At 43.8% G+C, this 22,616-nt stretch overlaps 1 protein-coding gene across 1 annotated transcript; it reads left to right on the forward strand.

Annotated features, from left to right (window-relative positions):
- The first annotated feature begins 944 nt into the window (after positions 1–944).
- LOC123041861 (probable beta-1,3-galactosyltransferase 12) lies at positions 945–10,714 on the forward strand. The gene is made up of 7 exons (XM_044464415.1): positions 945–1,444; positions 3,994–4,143; positions 4,230–4,312; positions 4,399–4,498; positions 4,702–4,815; positions 9,660–9,802; positions 10,098–10,714. The coding sequence occupies exons 1-7, from the start codon at positions 1,002–1,004 to the stop codon at positions 10,193–10,195; spliced, it is 1,131 nt and encodes a 376-aa protein (XP_044320350.1). The 5' UTR covers positions 945–1,001; the 3' UTR covers positions 10,196–10,714.
- Positions 10,715–22,616: the final 11,902 nt, after the last annotated feature.

Genomic DNA, 22,616 nt, shown 5'->3' on the forward strand with positions numbered 1-22,616 from the left:
TCCATGGCTAACTCCTTGGTACTTGAGTATATAAAGTGTCTCCGTTTGAGGTAGTAGCCATGTCTCATGTGTTTCAAAGAGGAATTGCGAGAGGAGAGATGTCACCTCGGTTTCGAGAGCTCTTGCACGTGCTTGTGTCATGAGTCCACTTGGCACTTGGTGAGACGATGATAGGTCCATGGGGATGACCTTGGGATGCTCAGCATCACCTCCTGTCACGGCCAAACCAACTCGGTACGGGGCGAGGACGCAAACATGCGGGTTCAGCTGGCCCTTTGCGTGCGGGCCAGCACGCTAAAAGGCTCCCGCGAGCGTGCACCCTGGGCGACCCACCTGAGGGAGGGGTCGAATAACAGTAGCCTCAGACGCGCCACGCGGTCCACTCGTCATGGACCACTCAGCCGGGTTGTCCGTGTCCACACCGTCCAGGCAGATCAGAGGACTCGGAGTACCCCGGAGAGCCCCCCACAGTGAGCCAGCGCAAGCAGGCGCAACGCACACCCTGACTGCCGCGATTGGACCAGCCGGATTACTGATGGCGGACGCTGACAGGCGGGCCTAGCTAGGCCTTTGCGAGCGGGTAGTTGTGCGACGAAGGGCGTACAATGACGGTGGTCCTAAGCGCGCCCTACGGTCCACCCGTCATGGACCGCCCAGCCTGGTCGGATGGCTCGATGCATCCCAAGAGGCCCCCACGGCACGCCATCATGGAACGGACGTCTCGAAATGCTCTTTATGTGTGAGGAGCCCAGAAAGACACGTACTTCATATTTTTTATGACAGTAATTTATGAACAGAGTGAGTATAATATATCGTTATTTCTGATTATGTACTCAATTTTATTGTCGGTAAGCATTACTTGAACCCAAAGCAAACACTGCACTGGTCTTTTTCTTTTTTGAGCTGAACACTGCACTGATCTTAATATAGATCGAGATCAGATCATACGAACTCATCAGCCTCCGAAAACCCTCGGTCCTTCTTCTCCAAAGTCCCACCTAATGCCGCTCCACCACCCGAAGCACCGCCACCACCACGACGAAGACGTCCTCCCCTACCACCGCTCCGACGACGAGGCGAAGCCGCGCCGCCCATACGTCCCCTCCAGCTTTCCCTCCTCCCCTGCCTCCGCCGCCTCCCCCCACCGCTTCCTCCTCCCCTTCGCCGTCGTCTGCCTCCTACTCGCCGTGGCCTCCCTCTCCTTCGCCGTGTCCGTTAGCCGCCGCCCTGTGCCACTCCAGTCGCCTCCCGACTCCGTCGCCTTCCGCTGTGGCCGCGCCGAGGACTCCCTACGCTCCTTCCTCGCCTCCTCCGGGAACTACTCAGCCGGCGACAGAGAAAAGGTGCTCGCTGTCGTTGGCGTCCACACTGAGCTCGGATCCGCCGCCCGCCGTGCTGCGCTCCGTGCCACCTGGTTCCCGCCAAACCCTGAAGGCGTCGTAAGGTTCCATATGATTCTCCATTCATCCTACTTGGATCTGGTTAGATGTTTTTTTGCTGTAGTTTGCTGCTAGAGAAGCTTATACCTTCATGTGGATCTCATAAGACGATGCCTATAGTTGCTTTCACCTGCATTGCTCTACGAAGCTTCGACTAATGCGAGATCTGTTTGAATTTTGAATCACCAATTATCCCCACTCCGTACTATGGCTGTACTAAGACCCTGTTTGGTTCATAAGTCCTAGGACTTTTTTTAGTCCCAACTTATAAGTCTCAAGTCCCTAAAAAGTCCCTACCTGTTTGGTTCCTGGGACTTATAAGTCCCTACAAGACCATATTACAACTATAAGTCCCTATAAGTCCCTCCTTGAGAGTCTTATTTCATAAGTCCCAAATGCCCATTTTAAGTCCCTATAAGTCCCTCCTGTTTGGTTTAGATGGGACTTATATGAACTTTTTTAAGTCCTAAGCCAATAAATTCCTGAAAACAAACACCCTCTAATAACCAGTAAATTGATGTAATTTTTGTGAATGGTTTGTTGCAATCTTATATTTTCTGGTTTGATTGGTAGCAGTGCGGGTTGGAATGGGTCTTACCATCTTCAGCACTGGCTCATTTTTCCCAGTTTGGCTTTGGCAGTTAGGCATATATACCTTTTTTTGCTCACATTATTTGTAGAACTAGTAGTATTTTAAGATTAGTCACAATAAATATAGCATAATAATATTTGTAGGGAAATTTCTTCTGTGAATTATTGGTAACTTGACCTACATTCCGTGTGACCAAATGAGGTGAGACTTGAAAACTCTGATGCAATACCAATCTGCAGTTCCATCATTTGATTTATGTAGCAGAATGTTCACAAGCTATAAGTGGAATTTCAAATTTACGCCCCATATCTGAGCATATCTTTTTTTTTAATATGCACACACATTATGAACTGGAACATATTAGAACTTCCCTGAAATTTATACAATTGTACACGAAGAGTAAAAAAGACCCACCGATTGAAGTAAGCAGTCACCAACCTGCAAATGCCACTGATTCTCGAAAGGGAAAAAGCTGGGTCACCAATTATGTGGCCTCATATTCATAATCAGCCCAGCTATCCACTAGCTGGTCCTTTACTTTGGACAACCCGTTAATTCCCATATTGCTGTATTCTAAAGCCAGCGGGGACCTGGTTCCTACAAATTGTTTTCCTCTTATCAAGTGAATTCAGATGCAATCGATTGCTTTGTGACCAAGCGATGTAATAAACATTAAAAAGCAAGGTGACCTGATACAAAATTGTAAAATACACCAGTTAACAAACTTCATTTTCGGCGCTTTAAATGTAAAACTGTGTTGGCGTCTTGGTTAGCAGGATTTATTTGCCATGTTTCTTTGTCGTCTGCTTGTGGATATATATGAGGTTTTATCATGATAAAGAACTTCCATATTTTAGAAAGTGCTTTCATTAAGTATGGCTATTTACTTCTATTGAAACTATACTTGAATTGTTGTATAATTGTATTGACTGACATGCATTACTAGAAAGGGATGTATACTATTGGTGGACATATAATTTAATATTAACCGTAACCTGTTCTGATAGGGCTCAGCATGTTTCTTCGTGATGGGGAAGGCCCCCGGATTTGGCCTGATCTTCACGCTAGGAAAGGATAACTTGCTTTGCCTGATGAACCAAATGTCAAGAACACACACCAATGTGATAGCCTTTGACAGTGAACTCAACCAACAAAACAGTTGATGGACATCTCGATTTCCACCGGAAGAGACTCTTCAATTCTTACAAACACAAGGAAATGCAAGAACTAAGGTGGAGGGGATGGTCAAAACCCTAGGATAGGAGAGCAAAGCTCAACTAGTTTCTTCCTAAAACAAGTCTGACTACAAAAAAGGCTGTCTCCTCTTAATTGTACTCTCTACTTCAGCCCTAGCTATTGTGCAAAGTGTTTCGCCCATTATAAAAGCCACTTGGGCAGCTGAAATTCGTTTTGGTTTGTCTGATACCTTGCTGCACACCCAGACCCAGGACATGCCTGGGGGCATGTCTTCCCTGTTCAGCTTCTTTGTTGTCCGTGTTTAGCTTCTCAAACCTAAGGATAGACAAAGTTGATGTACCAAATAGCATCCATTCATATGTAGATTAGCGGGAGACTCAAGTATGAGAAGACTCACCTATTGCTCGAGTTGTTTGGCACATGCCATCGTCATTGGCCCTACTTGAGTTGGAGGCATGTCATTATGGATGTCCTCAATCATCATTTTGGATGGAGGCATTTCATTTGGGGTGTTCTCATCACTTTGAGAGCACCAATTTTACTATAATAACGTTTCTAGCTTATCTGATATGATCTTTTTATCTAAAATGGTTAGTTACTTTAGTTTGAGCACACTGTAACTATTACCTATAAATGGAAACATGTCATCTCTAATTAAATCCATTCATCGGTTACATGGTTGCAGTTCCCCTACTTTTAACGCTTTAATAGTAAAGAATACATTGAATCATTTTTATGCTCACTGGCCCTCCACTGCTCCTGCAGTTTGGAACATGGATTTGGTTTATCTTTTAGGTTTGTCATTGGAAGGACGAAGGACAAAGAAAAAATGGCAGATCTTCAGAAAGAGGTAGACATGTATCATGACTTCTTGTTTATTGATGCTGATGAGGGTACGAAGCCCCCAGAGAAGATGTAAGCTCTGTACACTCTGTAATCTTGTATTTCTACCTGTGAACTTGCATCTTGTAAATCTTACCTACTGATTGCTCATGTGATAGGTTAGCATATTTCAAAGCAGCTTATGACATGTTCCACGCAGAATTTTACGTCAAAGCTGATGATACTATCTATCTGCGCCCAGGTAAATTTTGTGATTTACAATGTATCAAAACTGTTGTTTAGATAGTTAGATCTGTGATATGTAATTATGTCACATTTCTGCGCCAGATAGACTTGCTGCTCTCCTTGCAAAGGACCGACTTCATCACCGGACTTATATTGGTTGCATGAAGAAGGGACCGGTTGTCAGTGATCCGAATATGAAATGGTTAGTGGAAACTTGAATTGGTTCTAACTTCGAAATTTATATTTGCATATATGTCAATTTTTCTGAAAAAGCAATTGGTTTTCAATGCAAGTCCAATTAGTTTTCCATGTAAGTCATACTAGTATCCATGGCATCTATTGTTATTTCAGCTATGAAGGTTTTGAACTATCTTGTTCATTGATTATGTTATTATTTCATGACAGGTATGAAAGTTCATATGGATTATTAGGTAATGAGTACTTCATGCATGCATCTGGTTCACTGTATGCTCTTTCTTCAGAAGTGGTGGGAGCTATAGCTACTACAAACAATGATAGGTTAGTTGTTTATCTTTTTTTTCCGGCCTGTAGAGTGAAAGCGTATGATAGCTCGCGTCACTCTGAACATAATATACATTACCAAGGAGGCAAGGAGTTAACAGATGTTTCTTGCACATATTATCATCTTACATAGTTGTTTAGTGATGAATTCTTTATGTTTCTAACCTAGTTCTAGCGTGTTGCAGTAGATCTAAAATAAACAATGGCACAATACTAAACTACCAAAATGTAAGCTTCCCATGATTAGGTCACTTGTGTTGCAATGAGAACTCACAATTTGCACTCAGTCAAACATGTTAAATTTATCAAAACAAGCTTTTGCCCCGCTTTATAGATAAAGCAACCACCAAGTCCATACAACAAGCTCAAGTGCGAGAAAAGTGAAAATACGTTTGTTGGGGCAACAACACAAACATGCCGTAATAAAATAAGAGGAAAAAAGCCACCAAGTGGCCGATAGATCAGTCGCTATGAGTCGGGGCAAGACGACGAGCTGCCAGTCATTGCGTCCATCATGCTGCCAAGCTGGTCCTGATCCCGCTGCCTAGAGAGCGGGTGCCAGTGCTGCAAAAAGGCCAAGAATTTGAATAGTCTGTGGCCTGCCGTAAGAAGACCCTCTCAATAACCATCTTGTTAAACATCTTCTAGAGGCTCCAGGTCATCGCTGCGAACACTAACCAGAAGAGGCGTCTCCTTCTATCTGTCTGGTTGGCGTGAGTTTTCGAGAAACCCTGCCAGGTCAGGGCCTCTCAGTTAGGCCCCAGAGCCTCACGAACAAAGCACCAAAAGAATCAAGCAGCTAACCAGGCGAAGAAGATGTGGGTCCTAGTCTGGGGACACCACAAAGAGGATGTAATCCATCGCCAAGCCCATTCCGCTTGATCACCTCCGTCCCCGATGGGAGGCGATCCCGCAAAAGCTGTCACACGAAGATCTTGATCTTCAGAGGAAGGGGCACTTTCCACAAAGGTGTGGTCCATGCAAGAATTGGTCACCGGCACAAGGCGTGGTATGCTGAGCCAACAGAGAAGAACCCCGAAGGGGTCAGGCACCAAGATATGACGTCCGGATAATCCGGAAGCATCGACGGAAGGGCTGCCCGAAGGCTGGCCCAAGCAATGGTTTCCTTGGGCCGAATGTGCGACGGAACAAGACGTTCCAAATCCCATTGTGAGCGGCCAAGGACACCAACAACATCGGATCTGCACAGATAGCAAACAAGGCAGGGAAATCATTGCAGAGTGGAGATCCACCCACCCAAGGGTCCAGCCAGAAGAGGGTCCCATCTCCATTGCCTATGGAGATAGAGAGCCCAAGACGGATCTCATTCTTGATGGACTTAATCGACTTCTAGAACTGAGATCCCTCCCTATGATCACAGGCAAGAAGTGGGCGGTCCTGCAAATACTTTGCTTTAATAAGCTGCAGCCGCAGGCCCCATCCTCTCTGAGGATCCTCCAAACCCATCTCAACAAAAGGGCCATGTTCATGCGACGGGACACAAGAATACCTAGAACCCCTAGGTCCTTGGGCAAGCAAATATCAGCCCACTTGACCATATGGTATTTGTGACGTCCATCAGTCGCCTGCCAGAAGAAGCGCGATAGATTCTTACCAAAGGAGCTATGCACCCCTGCAGGCAAAATATATAGCCCCATCATATACATGGGGAGACTAGAAAGGCACGAGTCGATAAGCATGGATTTACTCCCTTTGGAAGTAAATCTACCGCACAATGGTGCAGACCTAGACACAACACGACCCATAAGTGGGTCAAATTCCCAGAGGGGGACCCTCGAATTAGATAGCGGCATCCTCAATTACGCAATGGGGAAGGAGGACAACTTGCAATTAAGGTTGTCCGCAATCCGCTGCTGATCGTTGACAGAGTACCCTAATACCACAACCTCACTCTTATCGAAATTGATCTGAAGTCCCGACATGGCCTCAAAGCAGAGGATAGGAACTTGAGGTTAATGATATCAATTTCCGACCCTCAACCATGATCATGGTGTCATTCGCATATTGGAGGTGAGTAACACCACCTCCATGGACAATATGCCCAACCACACTGGAGATGTGGCCGGCCATCCTAGCCTTATCCAGGATGGCCACAAGGGCGTCAACTGCCAGGTTGAAGAGGAGAGGGGAGATAGGATCCCCCTGCCTCACCCCATGAGAAGACCTAAAGTAGGGGCCAACCTGCCTATTAATATTAATTGCGGTGCTACCGCTCTGATCAACTGCATGATCCAGGAACACCAACGGCCATCGGGCCCATTTGCTCAAGAACTAAGCGAAGGAAAGACCAGTCAAGGGGGTCATATGCCTTTTGGAAGTCCAACTTAAGGAATACACTTTTCTGGCACTGTACCTTCACCTCATGAATGATTTCATGAAGAGTTAGAATTCCCCCATGAATACGACGCCACTTCAGAAAGGCGGACTAGCAGGGGTGAGAGAGGCGTTCCACCAGCGGGGCAAACTGCGTCGCACACACCTTAGAGACAATCCGTTGTAGCACATTAATCACTGTAATTAGCCTGAAGTTTTGGATATCCGTTGCCCCAACTATTTTGGGGATTAGGTAACGACACCAAAGTTCAGGCGGGACATGTCTGATGTCCCAATATAGAATTCATGGAACATCGGCATAATCACCGGCTGAAGCTGCACCCATAACCTTTGGAAGAAAGCAACCGGCAGGCCATCCGGCCTAGATGCTGAACTAGCCTTCATCTGCGCAATCGCCCGACCAACCTCCTCAGGCGAGAATAGGAGGGTAAGTTTTGCACTCTCAACAGGAGAGACCCTGACCTCAAGTGGCCAACAGTCTTCCGCCAAAACACCAGAACGGCCTTATAACATCAACCATATGAAGTCCATCATGCACAAAATACAGTTGGTTATAGCTAACATTATGTTTGGCGACGTATTCATCATGCACAAATAATTGCTCCTAATTTTTAAAACTGCATACCAGTTTGAATGTGATCAGCAAGCTGCAGATAATCATATCATAGATGGCATGCATGCACATGTGCTCAGATAACTCCATTTTGCACAGAAGGTTCTCCAAATCGCATGTGCATATCCATCATTAATGATCTGGTACGGTGGTGGTGAGGAACCCACCAAGTACGAACACAGCCAACCTACGCCCTCTGTTCCAAAATATATGATACTTTAGATATGGATAGTCTCCAAGATACAACTTCCATTGTTGCTTTTTATATGGATATGTCAGTAAATATTTTGAAATAATTTTTCATGACAAATCTAATGGCATAATTTGTACATTAAAAGAATCTGAGTAGTTTCTTTGTTAATTACTCCCTCCGTCCGGAAAAGCTTGTCCCAACCTTGTCTTTCAAATGACAAATCTAATGGCATAATTTGTACATTAAAAGTAAATATTTTGATGCTAGATACGTCCATTTGAAGGACAACCTTTTCCGGACAGAGGGAGTAGTTGTCAGTGATAAGAGAAGTTCGGCCTCATGCTTTCTGTTTTAGTACTTCACAATGAGAAAACATATAAGATAATTTATGCGTGGAGAAGCAGTAACTCCCAGTGATAGCCTTTATACTTGCTAATGTGATTGTATCGGTTTATTATTAGCCATGGTGGCAAGTAGATTATTAATCTTACCATCTGGTATTGTACGTTAAGAACCAACTGAAGGACATAAGCATGACCCTTTTTACACTTGGCATAAGCTTAACCTTATTGATCCTCTACTGGTATGTTAACGCCAATAATCAATACTAAATTATGGTTTTGATTTCCAATGAAGCATTCCAGGCTTCAAGCCCATTATGCAAGTTTTTTTAGGGAAGCCTATTGCGCAAGTTAGTTCTGTTGTGGAGAGTGGATCTGAAAAAAGAAAATCATGAACATAAGAGAGATATTTAAGGTGGGACCCTTCCAGGGGAAAACCAAGGGGCGCACAGAGGCAAGATAATTAACACTATGGTATGAGAGTTGCAACTTGCAAGCAGGGAATTGTGAACGGCACATCCACCATTTCAGGCAGATGTGGCATGCTGCTAAACAGAGTATATACATAAGGGTGGAAAATGGCTCCTAGTGGTCGGAAAACTGTCAGCCTACACTCCAAGTCTCCGGCATGCCATTCTACCATCAGAACCTAGAAAACAACGATACATAGCGAGCATGGAGGGCACGGTTAGTTTGTTTGGGGAGGCCGTCCAATTTTTTCTTGTGCTTTTATGTTCAGAAGCAAAAATACAAACAAAACAACGTTTGAACTGAGCATCCAGTAATGGATGTTTCCACTATCTCTCATGTAGATCTTTAAAGCTAGACCCCGTTTTGATATGCTTTGGTGGAAATATATTCATATTTCTAGTGATCTTCTTTTTGAGTCAGGGGCGTCATGATTCTGCGCCAAAGGTGCTATGAGCTGGTGCAACCGATGGCGGTTGCTATGCTGAATGTTGCCTTCGACGAATGTGCATTTTAACCTATGTCTCCCATTCATTATCTATACAAAAGTAGAAATCGTGAATCTGTGTTATCCGTTAGCACGCTCTACTTCGAATGTTGCTTTCAAGTAAAAGACCCAAGGAAAAAAAATCCAGCTATACAGCAGTTAAACCGCAGAGACAAAAAACCAAGAAAAACCATAGGTAAGACAAGGGGTTGCCCTTCACATGACACGTGTCATGTGGGAATGCCTGATCACTTCTCAGATGTCACCCTCCCCCTAGTTGCTCCCTTAGTTGAATACATCTTCTTGATCGGCTGTTATCTTTTTCCCACACTGTTATGTTTTAAATGTTTACATAGTCGTTGATTTACTATATGCATTTCCCAGTTTAAGGATGTTTGATTATGAGGATGTTACTATTGGCTCATGGATGCTTGCCATGAATGTAAATCATGAAGACAACCGTGCAATGTGTGATTCCACATGCACTCCCAGCTCCATTGCTGTATGGGACAGCAAGATATGTTCAGGTATGTCCTTGGTGAACTACTTGTCTAAAATATTAGTCATAACGTCTGAAGGAGAGAATGACCATACTGCTAATTATGCTACCATCTCTCATTTCTATATGTAATTGTACCTAGATGTATTTGTTATTCAGTTTCGTTATAATGTTCTTCATATCTCAAGCCTATCGGTATAGATCAAGGTCTGATTGTACAATGCAAAATGTCTTTGATTGACGCACCTCATGCCTTCTTTTGTGGCTCGAGTCCATTCTTGACACTCCAACACATGGTTAAAGCATTCCTTATTTATTTGCAGGCTCTTGTAACCCCATTGAGAAAATAAAGGAGCTGCACAACACAACTTTGTGCTCAAAAAGCCCAACATTACCGCCTGAAGTGGAGGAGGAAGAGTAGAATATTATACTGATACGTTATTGACCCATGAATGGGCTATTGTGTGGATGCCAATGTCTCCCTTATGGGGAAATTGGATTCATTATCGCCTGGAGTTATATTGTTGTATGTATCACCGATCTTGTTTGGACGGCAATCTTTTTGTAGCCTCTTGCTGCCGGAGGACACGTGCAGAAGATACCACAAGACCAGCGGGGTATTTGAGTGCATACCACCAATTGATCGTGCAAACAACGTCCGCGTTAGGTTCAGGTATATTCACAAGTGGGGATACTTATTTATAGTTGATGTTCACCGATGTACATACACCACTGTGATATGTTGCTATGTCCTGTTGGTTGGGCACCTGACAGTATGATCAGGGTTATTTATAGTTGGTGCCATCTGATTCCAGTTGTCTGGCCCCATCTTGTGATGGTTGTAATTATGCTCGTTGCTTAGGTACTTAAGGTACCTGACAGCATTGAGCCATTGCTGGATGGAGGATTTTATTGGTTTACTTATAGATTTTGTGCTTAATACTGTGCTCTTGATTGTCATAGTGCTATTCCATTTTGATGACAATGATAACGTGTTTGTGTTTTGGTGAGGCTGAAGTTTCTTGAGGAAAAACTCATTGCTAGATGTTCTATGTTGATACCACTATGCAATACGAATAGCTTTGCATATTGACTGTTGGATAAACATGATCCAATGGTGGCAAATCCGAGCAGTCCTGGCCGTAGGATATCCTCTTGGCTACACTGGATTATTTCCATGTGTGCTACCTAGAAGTTTCTGTGCTTGGGCTCAAGTACAATGCACAATATGCACCAACCTCAAAACAATGCCATACCACTATACACTATAAGAATATCTTCGAATATTGACAGTTGGATAAACCCAATCCAACTGTAGAGAGGTGGTGAATCCGAGCAGTGCTTGAATATTGACTACATTGGATTATTCCAAGGGAGTGGATGGTATATACTCCACTATACAATGTGCACAAATATCAAAACAATGAACTCTTTTGTTCCAGACTCATCCATGCTATAATTCTCCAACTTTTCTCTTATTGTCATCTATTTTTGCTTTGTTATTTACAATGCACAATTTGCATAAAAAATAGGCATTTTCCATTTATTCTAGACAACTATGTAGTCTGTACTATGATTCTTCCAAGTTTTTTTCTAGAAGAATCGGCATTCATTTTTGTTTACCGATTTTTATTTGGGTTCAAGGCTATGACATCGCCTTCATAAAGCCTGATTCTCTCTGCAATACTTGTCTATTCATTCTATTTTCTACCCAAAACTACAATATGAGATAATTATAAGACAAAAGTGATGCATATGTTTCACATGGATTTTGTATAGTATAGAGCATCTTACAATTTAGAGATGGCACATATGTTTCATATGTTTCACATAGAATATTTTGTATCTATAATTTGATTACAAATGGCACGAACTATGAGAACTAAATCTCTACATCTTACAATTTAAACATATATGACTTGGAATCTACATATTTGCGAAAAATGTTAAATGGAACTTGGGCTCATGGAGCCTAAATTTTGAACAATTTGAAAAATATACTTTTATGTTTTAGAAAACTCTGAAAAATACACATATATCAGAGATGTAATGTACATGTGTGTAAATTTTCATGATCAAATATGTTAAAATGAGAGCTACAAAAAAGGAAAACAAATATGTGGCTTTCTATGACATGCACTGTTTACTCTTGAAGTCCATGAATTTTTTTGTGCAGCTTGCAATTCAACGTAATTCATCGTGAAATTTTACACACATATACATTACACCCTTATATATGTGTATAGGTGTATGGTTGTTTTCTGAACTTTTTGAAACCATGAAACTATGAAATTTGATTATTACTTTTTAATAACGGGTTCCATGGAGCTTGTCCTCCATATTTGCATATCTGTACTTAGTCACTTTCTTTTTGCCATAGTTTCGTTATGTTGTAGTAGAGGATTTTAGTCCCACTTATAGTGCCACTCCTATGTCCTACGTGGAGTGCCACACCACCAGTGAAGAATAGTCAAAGTAAGTCAAAGAAAGAAGACCCCAAGAAAGAATAAGTCCAAAGAGGAGACAAGAGCAAAGAAGCCTAAGCCCAAGTAAGAAGGCCCCTCCTAGTGTAGGGATTTTCCCTCTAATAGGCTACAACCCACCCCTTAACCCTATGGGCTAAATGATGGAAAGTTACCTAGTTCTACCTTCTGACCTCTTTACTCAAGGGTAGACTTCATTTGTCAAGGACTCCTAGGCTATATAAAGCACCCCATGGGCATGTAACTCACTCAATTTCACATGAATACACTAAGTGGAGGGTCACTCTCTCCTTCCAATCCCCTTCAAGAGCGCAAATGAAGGCCGAGAGCTCTGAGTCCGAGGGACCTTGTAAGGCTTGGACTAGTCGGGAGTCGTGGGACATTGGGAACGGTTGCACTCTAAGTGCCCCGTGCCCCGGGCACCACTCTCGACGACCATCCCATAGGACGCAGGTTACACTCCCATGAGTCTAATGAACCTATTTAAAAAACATCATCATGGCACTTTGTCGAGTGTATGACGACCTTCAATATAAGGTTGTTGTACATGCCCTCGCTAATTTCTGGCCACACTACTAAGGACACCCTCTAGTCAAAAGTTGATTCTCGAACGTCAACATTAGCACCGACCGTGGGAATCATCGCCATGTGTGAGAAGTCACCTCGACCACCACAGCTTTATGTCAAGGAATCCAAGGAGAAAGCCTCAACTAGAAGATCCAAGAAGAAGGACGTGGCAGGAGAGGGGAGCCCAAAGAACTCAGCGACGTCACCCTCGACGTGGTGGTCGAGGAAGTGTGCCCGGAGGAGGCCCTCGATGTTGCCGCCCCCGTAGAAGGGATCACCGCTCCAAAATTCTCGCAGGTCATCCTCAGCCTCGGCACCCATGCCGAGACTACCTTAGGCATGGGAGCCGAAGGCCACCCCACCGTGGGAAGCTCCGCCCCACTGAAAGTCATCCAGGACCCTCGCTCCATCGCTACCGCCTTGGAGACGCTCGTCAACTCTTCGGATGTCAACATCAACTCCATATGGGATTTGGTCGACCCGCTCCAGGCCTTCGCCATCGTCATCGACCCAAGACTAGGACATTCACCACCAATAACATGGCAACCACTCCGGTATTTCCAAGTTTCACTAAATAAATAGAAGTGTGATGATCATCATTCAATAGAGCATTGTCCCAAAAAAAGAAAGGCCAAAAAAGAAAAAAAGAAAGGCCAAATAAAATAAATAAAAAATAAATAAAAAGGGACAATGCTACTATCCTTTTACCACACTTGTGCTTCAAAGTAGCACCATGATATAGCGAGTCTCATATATTGTGCTTCAAAGTAGCACAATGTTCTTCATATAGAGAGTCTCATATGTTGTCACTTTCATATACTAGTGGGAATTTTACATTATAGAACTTGGCTTGTATATTTCAATGATGGGCTTCCTCAAAATGCCCTAGGTCTTCGTGGGCAAGCGAGTTGGATGCACACCCACTAGTTTCTTTTGTTGAGCTTTCATACATTTATAGCTCTAGTGCATCCGTTGCATGGCAATCCCTACTCACTCACATTGATATCTATTGATGGGCATCTCCATAGCCCGTTGATACACCTAGTTGATGTGATACTATCTTCTCCTTTTTGTCTTCTCCACAACCACCATTCTATTCCACCTATAGTGCTATGTCCATGGCTCACGCTCATGTATTGCGTGAAGATTGAAAAAGTTTGAGAACATCAAAAGTATGAAACAATTGCTTGGCTTGTCATCGGGGTTGTGCATGATTTAAATATTTTGTGTGGTGAAGATGGAGCATAGCCAGACTATATGATTTTGTAGGGATATCTTTCTTTGGCCATGTTATTTTGAGAAGACATGATTGCTTTGTTAGTATGCTTGAAGTATTATTATTTTTATGTCAATATGAACTTTTCTCTTGAATCTTTCAGATCTGAATATTCACGCCACAATTAAGAAGAATTACATTGAAATTATGCCAACTAGCATTCCACATCAAAAATTATCTTTTTATCATTTACCTACTCGAGGACGAGTAGGAATTAAGCTTGGGGATGCTTGATACGTCTCCAACGTATCTATAATTTTTGATTGTTCCATGCTATATTATCTACTATTTTGGGCAATATTGGGCTTTATTATCCACTTTTATATTACTTTTGGGACTAACCTATTAACCGGAGGCCCAACCCAGATTTGCTGTTTTATGCCTATTTCAGTGTTTTGAAGAAAAGGGATATCAGACGGAGTCGAAACGGAACGAAATCAACTGGAGAAGTTATTTTTGGAAGGAAACACACCTGATGGACTTGGACCCCACGTCAAGGAAGGAACGAGGTGCTCACGAGGGTGGGGGGCACCCCCCTAGGGCGCGCCCCTGTCTCGTGGGACCCTCGTGGCTCCCCTGATGTACCTCCTGCATCCATATATACCTACGTGACCTAAAACTTCCAGAACGCATAATAGATCGGGAGTTCCGCCGCCAGAAGCCTCCGTAGCCACCAAAAACCAATCGGGACCCTGTTCCGGCACCCTGCCGGAGGGGGGAACCTTCACCGGTGGCCATCCTCATCATCCCGATGCTCTCCATGACGAGGAGGGAGTAGTTCTCCCTCGGGGCTGAGGGTATGTACCAGTAGCTATGTGTTTGATCTCTCTCTCTCTCGTGTTCTTGAGATGATATGATCTTGATGTATCGTGAGCTTTGCTATTATATTTGGATCCTATGATGTTTCTTCCCCCCTCTTCTCTCTTGTAATGAATCGAGTTTCCCCTTTGAAGTAATCTTATCGGATTGAGTCTTTAAAGACTTGAGAACACTTGATGTATGTCTTGCCGTGGATATCTGTGGTGACAATGGGATACCACGTGCCACTTGATGTATGTTTTGGTGACCAACTTGCGGGTTCCGCCCATGAACCTATGCATAGGGGTTGGCACACGTTTTCATCGTGATTCTCCGGTAGAACTTTGGGGCACTCTCGAGGTCCTTTGTGTTGGTTGAATAGATGAATCTGAGATTGTGTGATGCATATCGTATAATCATACCCACGGATACTTGAGGTGACATTGGAGTATCTAGGTGACATTAGGGTTTTGGTTGATTTGTATCTTAAGGTGTTATTCTAGTACGAACTCTAGGGCTGTTTGTGACACTTATAGGAATAGCCCAACGGATTGATTGGAAAGAATAACTTTGAGGTGGTTTTGTACCCTACCATAATCTCTTCGTTCGTTCTCCGCTATTAGTGACTTTGGAGTGACTCTTTGTTGCATGTTGAGGGATAGTTTTATGATCCAATTATGTTAGTATTGTTGAGAGGACTTACACTAGCGAAAGTATGAACCCTAGGCCTTGTTTCAACGCATGGCAATACCGTTTACGCTCACATTTATCACTTGCTACCTTGTTGTTTTTATTATTTCAGATTACAAAAACTATTATCTACTATCCATATTGCACTTGTATCACCATCTCTTCGCCGAACTAGTGCACCTATATAATTTACCATTGTATTGGGTGTGCTGGGGACACAAGAGACTCTTTGTTATTTGGTTGCAGGGTTGCTTGAGAGAGACCATATTCATCCTACGCCTCCTACGGATTGATAAACCTTAGGTCATCCACTTGAGGGAAATTTGCTACTATCCTACAAACCTATGCACTTGGAGGCCCAACAACGTCTACAAGAAGAAGGTTGTGTAGTAGACATCATGGCGCACCATCTGTTCCCAAGTTTCATTTAAAACCCAACTGTTTAATTAAAGGTGAGGAGATCTCCCGGTATTTCCACTACTAGATGCTCAAGTTGTCCGTAACCGGGGACACGACTAATCGATTAGGTTGACACTCTATAGAGGTTGCACACTTTTCCCCACAAGACTCGACCACCTCCATGATCGAAGATCGAGACATAGTCTTTTGAAAATGTCCCCCCCCCCTTAACCCACGGATAGGCCGGTACACCTACAACATTCCACATTTGCTAGCCCATCTCGGAAGGGGTCACACTAACTACTCAACTAAGCCAGAGCCCATATTGGCTTGTGGCTGCACACGTAAGCTTCTAGACATGAGAATACGATTGATCTCTTTGAGCTTGAGCGGACGGTCCACTAGTGGTGCACCACCATGGATTTCCCATGTGTGCCCCACTGTACTTCGCCACCATTCCAACAAGTTTCCGCCTAGGTAGTTCATTAATTATCTTAGGTCCTATTTACTACATTGTCACTCATACTTTACAATGATCACTCCCAATCCACGTCTACTTAGCGAAGCAACATAATGTAAAACGATGGCGAAAATGTTGTAAGGTTCAGACCTGCCTCAATGAACTACTGTGTGTAAAGCATAGTCATACGACATCAATTCCTACAATGCAGTCCAACCACAAAGAACTAAGTGGATAATAATAACATAGGTAATGAAACATGGTCAAGATGCAACTTGCCTTGGTACCACTGGTTGAATTCTAAAGACTGATAATATTCTGCTTTGCACTTCGGGCAATCTATCGCAAAGAAGATAAACAAACATAAGCAAACATTTCTGAGAAACAAGAAGAAACATGCAAAGCAAAATGTCTCGGAATAACCAAATGAACGAACAACACACTTAACTAGCATGAAAATATTCTAAGTGCAAAGCAACATAGGCCTTTGGTTCAAAAAGTGATGCGAACTATAGTGCATACTATGCCTACTAGTAAAAAAATATATTAATGGGCATATTCCAGTGCGTGAAAATTATTATGACAAAGGTCCAGGTGATAAGGTTTGGCTACGGTGTCAAAGTGCAAAAATAATCAACTTAATCGGAGCTATGGTTTGGGAGATATGGCCATTTGAAGTTTGAATTCGAATTTGAATAAGTTCAAATTTGAATCGGACAAAAGTTTACAAAAAGGATACCACTGGATAGATCTAAACATGATGAAGAATTTGCCGTTGGTTTCATCGAGTTTAAATCTACGGTTAAAAAGTTGTGGCTACTCGAAGTTCACGGACTAATATGCTAATCACAGGGACTAAACAGTGAAACAGAAAATAAACTAAAACTGCGAGCAGGCCCTTGGCCATGTGGCGGCTTGCGGGTGGCTGAGTAGCGTCCGCTGCGGGACTTATTTGGTGAACGATCACTAAATAAGAAAAACAACGTCGACGGCTAACTAAAGAAAAACCGACGCTCGATTTAAATAAAATCGCACGGTCTAAGGGAACCGCACACCTCTTTGCAAAATAAAAAACGAACCTAATCTAATCTAGGCCATCCATGGTAGATCGAACGGGGGAGGGTGGGGCGGTGGCTCACAGTGGATGGTGGTGGTGGTGGCCGACGACGATGAAAACGGCGGCGTGGCGTCGGTGACGGAGGGGGCGGCGGCTACGGTGGTCCTCGTCGACGGGGAGGTGCGGCGCGTCGAGGGCGTCGCGAAGGTGGTGTCGGCGTTCGTCGGCAGTGTCGGGACGGGGTGAGGCGAAGACGGTGGGGCTCGGTGCTCCGGCAGTTCTGGCGTCGATGGTGCGGCGGCTCTGACGGGACCCAGGGGCAAATATCATGTCAAACGGATGCGCCTTGGCGAGCTAAGAAAAATTACAGAAAAGGGAGGGCCGGCGTGGTCTACGGGCAACGAAATGCTCCGGCGAGTTGCGCGGCTCCGGCGAGATGCGAACGGGTAGGATCGACAGAGGGGAGCCAGGGGCATTTATAGGTGAGGGGAGGGTGTGCGGGTGCCGTGGATAAGACCTATCTGAGGGGCTTCGCCGGTGGTTGCGGGGCGGCACGACACGGATGTATATCCCGTGCGGTGCGGGAGGTTGGGGACGAGCTGGGGAAGCGGGGTCCCACCGGTCAGTGGCGGCGGCGGTAGCGAGCGAGGGGTGTCGGGTGCGGGCGACCGGCGCCTAGGCTAATCGGGCGCGGGGCTGGGCCTTCGGCCGTTTCGGCCGGAGGCCTGGCTGGCCTGGTTCGGCTGGCTGAGCGCGCGCGTCCCTAGGCCGAACTGGTTTCGGTCCAGGCGGGTGAGTGTGTGTGTGTGTGCGTGCGTGCGTTCCTTTTTTCTAAAACCAAATACTAAAGTGTCCCTAAATAATTCAAATGAATTAATAAAAACACCAAATTAGTTTCTAAAATAACTATACAATATTTAGAGCCTAATGAACATTAACTTAAGCACATAACATTTTTAAAAATATTTTCCTAATGCAATTAATGCACTTTTTTGCAAATAAAATAAATACCAATAAACTCCAAAACTTCAAATAATATTCAAAATAAAATTTCCCACTCTTTTATAAGTTTGAGGAAGTCATCTTATCCCCTCTCATTTGTTTTTCTCGAGTGGAAAAATATTATTTGAATATTTTAAAAACTCCAAAATGCAAAGAAATATGATATGCATTGAATGATTCTATTAACATCCAAATTTAATAAAAAATGCGATGTTACCACTGCCCTTTTTATATGGTTAGGTTTTACATTAATAAATTCCTTGTAGTTGTGGATGCTTGCTAGGGCTTCACACTACTGCAGGTTACTGCTAGCGCGAGATTACGATCAGAGACCCTTTGACGAAACTGTGTGCGATGCATTAATCGCAAACGACGGTGTAAAAAACCCGTCAAAAAAGGTGCAAAACATTTGCGATGACGGATACATCAAACACGGTTTAGATTTTAGTTGCGTGTGCGATGCAGGGCATACGGTTCAGTTCAATTAACTATTTGTGATGTGGCAGAACAAAAGAAACGGGCAGCCAGATGAAGGCGTGTGCCATATACAGCTTACGGTTCACTCGGATGACCTATTTGTGATTAGGCAACACAACAGAAACGGTCAGCCAGATCAAGGTGTGTGCGATATACGGCATACGGTTCACTCAGATGAACTGTTTTCGATTAGGGAACACAATAGAAACGGTTCAACCAGATCAAGGTGTGTGCAAACGAGGGCATACAGTTCATTCCGATAAACTGTTTGTGTTGAGCCAAGAGAACAGAAATGTTTCATATAAACAAGATGTGTGAAATACGCGGCAAAGATCTAATTACATAGGTGTCTAGTACACACATGACATTTCCACACACCAAAATAAACTATTACATGCATAATTAACTAGGATAAACGGTCATCTGATCATCATCTACTTCTTATGCTAGCTCAATGTTCCTTCTATTCTAAGTCTCCATTAATTGATGGCATTTTATGAACACGCCACCGTTTCCCTCCACCCAGCGATACTACGCATACACCTTGGCGGTGCGCGACGCACGGAGGCAACAAGCGCAACCTATAGCACACCCACCTTTTCCAAGCATGCCAACCCACCAAAGCGCGCCTCTGTCATCAACCTCGCCGATGAGGAAAACGATCAGGCGCCACAACCCATCGAGGCCGAGGTGCTCCCCGACAACGTGATGGACGATGTCGTGATGCGCGTCATCACCAGGGTTGAGCAGACCCTTGGCGCATGGCGCTTCAGCGCCGTGGATCAAGATAGGCATGTCAACGCGGAGAGGCTGCAGCTATCCGCACAACATGATTGATGGCGCGCCGCAGAGCAAGCTAGGCGCGTCTGCGCCGATAGGCTGCGGCTCGCCGCACGATGAGACCGTTGGAGCGCCATAGAGCGAGAGGCGCGGGGTGCCACACAGCAAGAGCGGATCCGTCGGCGCTTGGCTGCTGTCGACATGGCGTCGCAGCTGGGTACACGTCCTGTCAGTACCCCCATTCCTCGCCAGGAGTGGGCAGAGGCCCTCTGCACCGTACTTGCACCAGAGGCCTGATACGTCCATTTTGCAATATCTTTTCCTATTGTTTTATGATGTTTTATGTATAATAATGCTTTTTGGAGTAATTCTAATGCCTTTTCTCTCATAATTGGCAAGGTACACACAAAGATGGAGAATTCCGGCAGCTGGAAATCTGGACCTGGAAAAGCTACGTTAGGCTACCCATTCTACACAAATCCAAACAAGCTAAAACTTTACGGAGAATTGTTATGGAATATATAAAGAATATTGGATCAAATAAGTACCAGAGGGGGCCCACCATGTGGGCACAACCCACCTGGGCGCTCCAGGGAGCCCAGGCGCGCACTGGTGGGTTGTGCTCACCCAGGCCCACCTTTAGTGCCCATCTTTTGGTATATAAGTCATTTTGACCTATAAAAAATAAGAGGGGAACTTTTGGGACGGAGCGCCGCCATCTCGAGGCGGAACTTGGGAAGGAGCACTTTTGCTCTCCGGCAGAGCAATTCCGCCGGGGGAAGTTCCCTCCCGGAGGGGGAATTCATCGTCATCATCATCACCAACAACTATCCCATCTTGGGGAGGACAATCTCCATCAACATGTTCAACAACACCATCTCATGTCAAACCCTAGTTCATCTCTTGTGTTCACTCTTGTTACCAGAACTATAGATTGGTGCTTGTGGGTGACTAGTAGTGTTGATTACATCTTGTAGTTGATTACTATATGGTTTATTTGGTGGAAGATTATATGTTCAGATTCATTATGCTATTTAATACCCCTCTGATCTTGAGCATGTTTATCACTTGTGAGTACTTACTTTTGTTCTTGAGGTCACGGGAGAAATCATGTTGCAAGTAATCATGTGAACTTGATATGTGTTCGATATTTTGATAGTATGTATGCTGTTATTCCCTTAGTGGTGTCATGTGAACGTCGACTACATGACACTTTTGTGAATTATTGGTAACTTGACCTACATTCCGTGTGACCAAATGAGGTGAGACTTGAAAACTCTGATGCAATACCAATCTGCAGTTCCATCATTTGATTTGTGTAGCAGAATGTTCACAAGCTATAAGTGGAATTTCAAATTTACGCCCCATATCTGAGCATATCTTTTTTTTAATATGCACACACATTATGAACTGGAACATATTAGAACTTCCCTGAAATTTATACAATTGTACACGAAGAGTAAAAAAGACCCACCGATTGAAGTAAGCAGTCACCAACCTGCAAATGCCACTGATTCTCGAAAGGGAAAAAGCTGGGTCACCAATTATGTGGCCTCATATTCATAATCAGCCCAGCTATCCACTAGCTGGTCCTTTACTTTGGACAACCCGTTAATTCCCATATTGCTGTATTCTAAAGCCAGCGGGGACCTGGTTCCTACAAATTGTTTTCCTCTTATCAAGTGAATTCAGATGCAATCGATTGCTTTGTGACCAAGCGATGTAATAAACATTAAAAAGCAAGGTGACCTGATACAAAATTGTAAAATACACCAGTTAACAAACTTCATTTTCGGCGCTTTAAATGTAAAACTGTGTTGGCGTCTTGGTTAGCAGGATTTATTTGCCATGTTTCTTTGTCGTCTGCTTGTGGATATATATGAGGTTTTATCATGATAAAGAACTTCCATATTTTAGAAAGTGCTTTCATTAAGTATGGCTATTTACTTCTCTTGAAACTATACTTGAATTGTTGTATAATTGTATTGACTGACATGCATTACTAGAAAGGGATGTATACTATTGGTGGACATATAATTTAATATTAACCGTAATCTGTTCTGATAGGGCTCAGCATGTTTCTTCGTGATGGGGAAGGCCCCCGGATTTGGCCTGATCTTCACGCTAGGAAAGGATAACTTGCTTTGCCTGATGAACCAAATGTCAAGAACACACACCAATGTGATAGCCTTTGACAGTGAACTCAACCAACAAAACAGTTGATGGACATCTCGATTTCCACCGGAAGAGACTCTTCAATTCTTACAAACACAAGGAAATGCAAGAACTAAGGTGGAGGGGATGGTCAAAACCCTAGGATAGGAGAGCAAAGCTCAACTAGTTTCTTCCTAAAACAAGTCTGACTACAAAAAAGGCTGTCTCCTCTTAATTGTACTCTCTACTTCAGCCCTAGCTATTGTGCAAAGTGTTTCGCCCATTATAAAAGCCACTTGGGCAGCTGAAATTCGTTTTGGTTTGTCTGATACCTTGCTGCACACCCAGACCCAGGACATGCCTGGGGGCATGTCTTCCCTGTTCAGCTTCTTTGTTGTCCGTGTTTAGCTTCTCAAACCTAAGGATAGACAAAGTTGATGTACCAAATAGCATCCAATTCATATGTAGATTAGCGGGAGATTCAAGTATGAGAAGACTCACCTATTGCTCGAGTTGTTTGGCACATGCCATCGTCATTGGCCCTACTTGAGTTGGAGGCATGTCATTATGGATGTCCTCAATCATCATTTTGGATGGAGGCATTTCATTTGGGGTGTTCTCATCACTTTGAGAGCACCAATTTTACTATAATAACGTTTCTAGCTTATCTGATATGATCTTTTTATCTAAAATGGTTAG

The sequence above is a fragment of the Triticum aestivum genome, chromosome 1A (genome assembly GCF_018294505.1).
Source record: "Triticum aestivum cultivar Chinese Spring chromosome 1A, IWGSC CS RefSeq v2.1, whole genome shotgun sequence".
In the NCBI taxonomy this organism is placed as follows: Eukaryota; Viridiplantae; Streptophyta; class Magnoliopsida; order Poales; family Poaceae; genus Triticum; species Triticum aestivum.